The sequence below is a fragment of the Cornus florida genome, unplaced genomic scaffold (genome assembly GCF_030987335.1).
Source record: "Cornus florida cultivar Cherokee Brave unplaced genomic scaffold, ASM3098733v1 CherokeeBrave_3.0.0_Hap2_Chr10, whole genome shotgun sequence".
NCBI lineage: Eukaryota > Viridiplantae > Streptophyta > Magnoliopsida > Cornales > Cornaceae > Cornus > Cornus florida.
In genome coordinates this window covers 83072253-83080579 of record NW_026775580.1, presented here as the reverse complement: position 1 = coordinate 83080579, position 8327 = coordinate 83072253, and the positions used below count along the sequence as shown (strand labels likewise).

General features: G+C 31.4%; 1 protein-coding gene across 1 annotated transcript; it reads left to right on the top strand.

The window, feature by feature from the left end:
- Nucleotides 1-2672: 2672 nt before the first annotated feature.
- LOC132277996 (F-box/kelch-repeat protein At3g06240-like) lies at nucleotides 2673-3827 on the top strand. Its single transcript, XM_059779830.1, has one exon. The coding sequence runs from the start codon at nucleotides 2673-2675 to the stop codon at nucleotides 3825-3827; it is 1155 nt and encodes a 384-aa protein (XP_059635813.1).
- Nucleotides 3828-8327: the final 4500 nt, after the last annotated feature.

The window sequence follows — 8327 nt, the reverse complement described above, 5'->3', positions numbered from 1 at the left end:
ACGCCTCAAGCTTCCTTGGTGAAAACCAGTTCAGTCCGACGACGTCTCAAGCAACTTTAATCCACCCCGGCGAAACCCAGTTCAATCCCAGTGGCCTATTCCGTCCAAGAATAAGAGAACAAAAAATCAAATATGAGCCAACTTTCCACCGGTGGTCTATTCCACAAGAATAGGCGCCTTCTGATCGGGACCTGTGTCACGGATTCTCGGAAGATGAAAAACTATAACTATCAACTACCTTCTCGTTCTTACAAGACAATTTAAATTTTTCGAGTTACCACTGTTAATTATGACGAAGCATAGTATTCAGAAGATTAAGGCAACAACATAGTTTTTAAGTCGTTTAATTTATTTACAATTTCAAGCCGTCAAGATGCTAAGAAAAACCTACCATAAGATTTTCACTAAATAATTAGGCTGCTTAGGATAAAAGTGTGTAAACAAGTATAATGCCGTACAAGTATGTGTGGAGAGAGAGAGAGAGAGAGAGAGAGAGCGTCATGAAATTTGACTTCATTTTTAGAGATTCAACAATTAATTTCCATCAGTTTGAATTCTAAAAAACCCAATATTCTAGGCCAAGACAAATTCAAAACTGTGTGCACATATTTGCTAGATTTATACTCATATGCTCTGGATTAGCTGACCCATAAAATTTGTCAAACAACCACTAACAATCATGATCCAACAAGACCACCCACTGTTCAAGTTGATTAGTTTCACAAGAAGGGCATAATTGTCATTTGAAATTAACAATTTCAATTTAATAAAATAATAATATACTATCAAGGGTATTATTGTCATTTTACAACAACTTAACAGTTCTGTTACAGAAATGAGGCAACTTGATAATTTTTGTTTGTTTAGGGAATTGTTTAATAATTGAGGGGATTATATGTCGTTTTTGTAAACGATAGGGAGGTGGGGATTATGATTTTAACCTTATTTTAAATTGAAGTAGTTATATATATGGAGGACTCATAAATATATTCTGGGTGGACTAATATATTTTGGACCAAATAATTATAATGAATTGGTCAATTATACAATAAATAAGAAAGTGAAACCCTCCACTTAATTGTATTTTAAATAAACAATTGATTAAAAATTACTGGGTCGGTATAAGTATCACTACTCATTTAATCAAGTTTTTGATGATTCATTGTAAGCATGCAAGTACTCAGTTTTCTATATATATAATCTTTTAATGTATTGAAAAATAAGAAAAAGAAAGATGAAAATCCCTACCTCCAATATAAGTGAAAACAATTAAATTTGTTTTTAAAAAAATTAAAGATTGACCCAGAATGCATATCAAAATAAGTTGATAAAATGATAATTGCAAATACTTATTGTTAGATAGCGTGCAGAATGTTGTATGTAGTGAGTCTCATGTACGGCTTGTGATCATGTTATCCCTTTAATCCAACTTGGATAAGGTGGTCATCTACCACTTTTGTTAGAGTTTTGGAGAGGTACTGTTAAAGTTGTTGCTATTATGAAATTAATTTAGAATATTTTTTGTACAAGGCAAAAATTATTAGAAGTTATATTAATAGATGTAGATAATCAAAGTTTGGTATTTTAAAATTTACCGAAGACATTAACTCCACTAACGAGCCCGCTGCAAATTAATTTAGAGTTTCAGAAAGGCCTATTGTTATTCTTATTAGTCAACCTAAGTAGTTACGAAGAGGAAGTGCATGTGTTCGAATGGCCCCATTGGGAATGGACTCTACCATTTACACAATATGAGCAATACTTGTGGGTGAACGTTTTTTTAGACAAAATAAAAATCCAGTTTACAAAACTTTTAATTTTAAATTTTAAAAAATAAAAATGAGAGAAAACTCTAAATTTAAAAATAAAAATGATAGAAAATTCTGTTTACTTTTAATAAAATCATATAAAAACCGGATTTACAAAGCCTTTTTAAACTTTCTAAATGGATATTTTTAGGACAGTGGAAGAATTTCTAGGCATCGAGGGTGGAGGAATTCTTTGAATTTCGAAATAAAAATGATTTAAAACTCTAATTTTAAAAATAAAAAAATGGTCAAAAACTCTTTTATAAGTATATTATATATACGGATAAATGTAAATAGATAGATATAGATATATTACTCAACGGATAAAAGAAGAAGAAAAGATTATGATTAACGTGATAAATTGTGCTAATTAACTGTATGCAAATAATTTAGTTCATACGCTAAATTATTTACTCCTATTATATTACTGGATTTATTAGTAACTATCAAAGCAATTTGTTGTCACCCGTGAACATAGTGTCACAAGCAATTTATTTATTTATTTTATATTTTTTTAAGTGAAAAAATAATAATTAAAAAATCACACGTTTCGGACCTAATTCGTGATAAACAAGGAGGAGGACACCCGTGAACCTGGTGTAGTGTCATCTAACAAAAAGAATCCTTCAATTAGAAGGATGATTATTAAATAACGAAGTTGGAAAGAAATATATTAACATTTTTTTTTCATAAATCAGGATATCCAAAATTATAAAATACCGTCATCCTATTTGGAAAAGAAAAAGGAAACATGTTTGGCTCTGCATAAAATCCCCGTTGAAGTGAAATCTAACGGCATAAGAAATAAGTTACACATCAAAGGCAAGAATAGAGAAGTGCTGGAGCGTGAGAGCAACACAAGATATGGCTACAAAGAGGGGGAAGGGAGAGGATTTATTACAAATCATTCCGTACGATCTCGTGATGGAAATATTGTCATGGCTACCGGTCAAGTCTATTCTGCGGTTCAAGTGTGTATCCAAGTCTTGGCTAGCCATGTTAACAAATCCTCACTTTGTCAAGCTTCACCTGACAAGATCCAGCAACTCCAAACTCGTGCTTACATGTTCGTTGAACTCTATGTACTCTTTGGAACCTCCTATTCCAATGCGGAATCTCTTCGTGTCGTCTTGGACGGACATCGTTGAAGCAGCAGCGAGTGATGATGATGTAAAAGTTGAAGGAATTGAGATCGTTAATCCTTGTAATTATGAGCAGAAGGCGTTTGTGAGGATCGCCGGCTCTTGTCGTGGCTTGGTGTTATGTTATAAGCCTGGTCATCGTGGTACGCTATACTTGGTGAATCCATCAACCAGAGAAGTGAAGAGATTGCCAGATTTACCATTAATAAGTGAAAATTATGCTTTTGCAATATCACGCGGACTTGGCTATGATGCGTCCCATGATGACTATAAGGTTGTTCAAATCTTGTCCCCTTATTATTCTACTGAATTTATTACGTGTGTATATTCACTAAAATCAAAATCAAATTCCTGGAGAAGGATTTCAGATTCTCCTTTATCAATTCAGGAGGACAGTTGTGGGTTGTTTCTGAATGGAAAACTCCACTGGTTCAATCAAGATATGAGTAAAATGGGTTTTCTAAGTTTAGATGAGGAGAAATTCGGATATGTTCCATTACCTGATATAATATTAACACCACAGCTATTTACACCTGGTTTGATTGGAATTGTCAAAGGATGTCTTTATTTGGTATCAGAAGCTAGCTGTTGTGGCCTCACTTTCTGGGTGATGAAGGAATACGGCATGAGAGAGACTTGGACTAAATTTGAATTTGGCATCTCTTGTGATACCATGAAGCCTCTGGATTTCCCAAACGATGATGGTGATGTAGACTTATTTGCAATTGGTCGTACAGAGCTTGTTATGTGCAATCTAAGAGAGAAAACACATAGGCGTGTGGAGTTTTACAGTGTTCCCCTATTTTGGGATCAATGGGATGAAGCAGTAACTTGTTTGGAGACCATTGTTTCACCCAAGTCTTACAATCTGCTTTAGCAACAATATCAAACCCGAAGAATTGTGTGAAGTCGTGTAAGATTAGGGTTATTTATTTTGCCTATTGTTGGTGCCAGTAAAAATTTTCAGATTAGCATGAGCTAAAAGCAAAGTTATCATAACACGGACTAGGCATTATATTATCCAATATGAAGTTAACCATGCATTATTTCTTGGTGAAAATCTATTCAAATTATACACAGAAAGTCGATCAATTTTACAAATTTCATTTTTATTTTCTTAATTTCTTCTTTTAGGTTCAATGTTTCAAAAAGCGCATATTATTGGGTGGGAAAAAAATATTTTGAAATGAATAAATAAAATTTATTTTCTAGACTTTTTCAACTACAACAATTGTGTGAAGTCCCGTAAATGCGTTCAATGGTTATTGTTGAATTGGTTTGAGAAATCTACCCTATTTAATCTGAAAACTCTACTCTGATTACCCTATTTAGTCGTTCTCTATAACATTACTTGATCATCCACTAAATTAAAAAGCTTCATTATCAATTTATATCAAAACCGAAATTTGTGCTTAAATCAATCATGGGGTTTCTCGTATGTCTTGAGGCCTGTGAGAAGACTTGTATTGGAGGCCATCAATTTGCATTCCAACCTGAAAAGTGCATATATATATATATATATATATATATATATTACAACAATAACAAAACCAATTTTTTGTTTTTTTGTTTTTTTTTCCTTTTTCTATTTTTTATTTTTACTTGAACGTTGAGGCTAGTTTTTTTTGTTTAGTTAACAACTACCGCCTTAACAACCTAGGTTATTCCATTAATTAATTAAAATCATAACTACTTTGTAACTTTGCTTAATCAAAAGAACATTCCAAAGAAGGTGTGAGCAAGTTATTTTAATCGGCCCATCCGAGCTTTCAAATCAAAAATCATTGTCGTCAGTTATGAGAATAGACAGGCGCATAAATTATAATTTAATTTTTTAAAGTTATTTATAAAACATATTCGGTAATCTATACTATGTCAACCCTTAATAAAATTCTCTCAACGGTAAACGAATGTGTGAGGACGAGTTTATAGTTGTTGGAGCGTGTGAGGTGAAGCTTGACAAAGTGAGAATCTGCGAACATAGTGAGCCAAAACTTGGATACAAACGTAAATCGTACAATAGACTTCACAGGTAGTCTTGATAGTATTTCGACCATGACCTCGTTCGGGAGGGTTGGTGATAACTCGTCTCGCTTCACCCTCTTCGTCTTCTTAGCCATACCTCCTCAACTAGTAGATGTCTAGAGTTCGTCGCCGGGAATAACCACCAGATTGAAGCAACGGTCAGCGTCCGATCTACCGGTCTACCTTTCTCTCTCCTCCCAACACCATTTTGTGCTGCTTGCTTCAGTTTCTCTCTCTAGCGCCGACCTGATGATGATACAAAACCCTTGCTTGACTGTCTTCTGTTTTGCTTCACTAAAAGTATGTGGGCTTGGGCCCACTTGGTCAACACACGCATGGATTGGACCAACCCAACTTTCTCCCTCCCCGGCTCAACTAAGCAGCTCTGTGTCTACAAGTGTACAGTATTAAATTTCTTCTTGGTCTCATTAGTATGAATCAACACATTACGGATCCAACCATTCCTTATTTAATAAACTTGGTTTTAATAAAAAGATTTTCTTACGCCGTTTTTGGAATGGGAGGATTTCGTTGGAATTAAATTTGGAAAGAAATTTCATATGTTTGGACCGGAAGGATTCAAGGATTTGAGGGAATTTGAAAACTTACACATTTTTTTTTTTTTTTTTTTTTAAAAATTTTTTATGTATCTTAAAAAACCCTCATCTTTTCATGGTTCTTTTCTCCAATTCTCATTATCTACAGACTACAACGGACCAGTCTTTGCTTTTTTATTTGAAATTGTATTTTACTCCAACTTTGGATATTTCCTATCTATTAGTTTTATGTAATTACTCTATTAATGGCGGAATGTTTTGTGGTTTTTCTTTTTCCTTTTTTTTCTGTTTTTTTCTTCTAGGTTTGGTCAATTGGCCAGTTGATGCATATAGGCATTATTATTATACACGCGTCCATCGGTTACAAATGGTACAATTTTTTATTTTTTTAATTATATTGTAATTCCTTTTCCATTCTAATTTTAAATCCCAAAAAAATTGGTTCCAAACAAAGTGTTAGCCACTAAACAGTCCCCAAACCGATAGGAAGGCTTCAAATTTTATTTTCAACCAATAGGAAAGCTCCAAATTTTTATTTTCTTATATATTATATTTTTATGAAAAAAATCATTTCCTTCTATTATTATACAACAACCAATATAGAGATTTAATAGTGGGCATAACAGTGGATTTAAAAGACACCAATGCATGTACTAAGTTGAAATAATAACAATAAAAAGTTATATAAATTCTACTTACATGATACTCACACCGAACACTGACTTATTTTTTAATTGGTTATTTATACCAAATAACTAAATGAAGGATTCCACTTCTTTATTTGTTGTATAATTGGACAATTAAAATAAAATATTTAATAATTTATTGTAATTAATAGGTGTAAGAATCATTTTAAAAAAAATTATACGAATATTATTACCTCTATATATAAATTTGAATATATATATATATATATATATAAGAGAGAGGAGTGCGTTGAGTTCAATCCCACTAATTTTGGCCAAATATTACAGAAATATCTTTTGACCAAATATCACACTGAAGTATGTTTCGAAAATAGCTTTCACTTGTGTACAATTTTATTTTTTCGTCACTGACACAGTTAAAAACGTACAGAAAAACAACTTCATCCCTAATTTTTTAATTTCATTTATTCCGAAATATTTTATAACTTAAATGACCAATTTAGCCCTCTTTATTACTCCTACCAACTGCACTCACCCCCTCTCTCTCTTAACAATCTGCCCAAGGGGGGCTGCTAGATGGGGCCTCGCCTTTTCCATTTCCCTTCTCTCTCTCCCCTCTAAAAAAAACAAGGTTTCATTTATATACATTTACAAATGTAATAATCTCATAGCAAGCTAATTCACGAATCAAAGATATATATTTTCAAGAAAAATTCTTATCACCCATGGTCCATCTTCTTCTTTTGATACCTTCACTTCATGATAAAATGGGTTTCTTACTAACCAAAAAAAAAAAAAAACAAAGAGTAGCTAGTACACCAGGTATCTATATACTCAATAAATCATATTTACATTATTCCTTAATTAATTGATGAAATTGATATCATTCATGATCATGGGCTCGATGTATAATACGTTACTAATTCAATAATTTAGTTTACTCTTTTTTTGATAAATATAATTTAATTTGTTTTACTTTGTTCTGTTCATGCCATATAAAATAATATTTCTTACTTGATTTAACTCAGATTTGTTAGTTCTTACTTGAATATTTTCAAGTGACTTTTTTTGTTCTCTGTTGATGATGTGGTATTCAAACATGAATTGCATCAGATAATGTTAACATTAAATAAATTTTATTTTTATTTTTAAATATATATATTTAAATATATATGTTAACAATTTTTTTAATTATAATATTCAACTTCATGTTTTTAAATTTAATTATAGATTTAAATTCAAATTTATTCATTTACTTAAATAATAATATTAACATTAAACGAAAATGCATGTGAATATTAAATATATTTTAAAATTAAATAAATTATATATAAATTTTAAGTATTATATATATATGTATAATATTAGAAAAAGTTCTCCAAATTAAATATATTATGTATTATGATGAAACATGTGGCTTTCTGTGCTTGTGCTTAATATATTATGTATTAGGATGAAGCATGTAGTTGTAAAAATATGAAATGTGCATGATGTGAAGCAGTATCACATATGGAACAATGAAGGGCAGAAATGACATTTTTATTATCAAATAACACTTCACTCTGTCAAACCAAAGTCAAACGGGAACAATATTTTTTTTTTACAATGTAAAAAGTAGTTTGATACATCTGCAAAGTAATTTTTGAGATGTGATCGAAAAACATTTGTAATATGAATAAAAATTATTTCAAAAAGATATTTCCGTATAATATTTGATCAAATTTAAGGAAATGTCAATGTAATTAATCCTAATTTTAAGCCCACAAACTACATTGGACTATCCCATTATGCCATCGACGCAATTTAGGTCACACACACGTTAGCCTATTGACATATATACATAATTCCTTAAAAAAAGAAAAAACAACCTGTGTGACATTAATTTGAGAAATAGTACAATCACAAGGGTTAACATGATGGTGCTAACTCCACTACTACCACATTCAAATGATACGGTACCAGAACTAAATCTTATATACTAAAACAATAAGGCAAAAATTAAAAGGGACCACATAATAAAGAAACACACCATGTGGTGCCAACACTAGGCTGCAACATTATTCACCATCTTGATTTGGAAATCTTGTGAAAAAAATAATAATAATAATTTGGAAATATTGAATAAATACCACAAAATTGAATTAAATT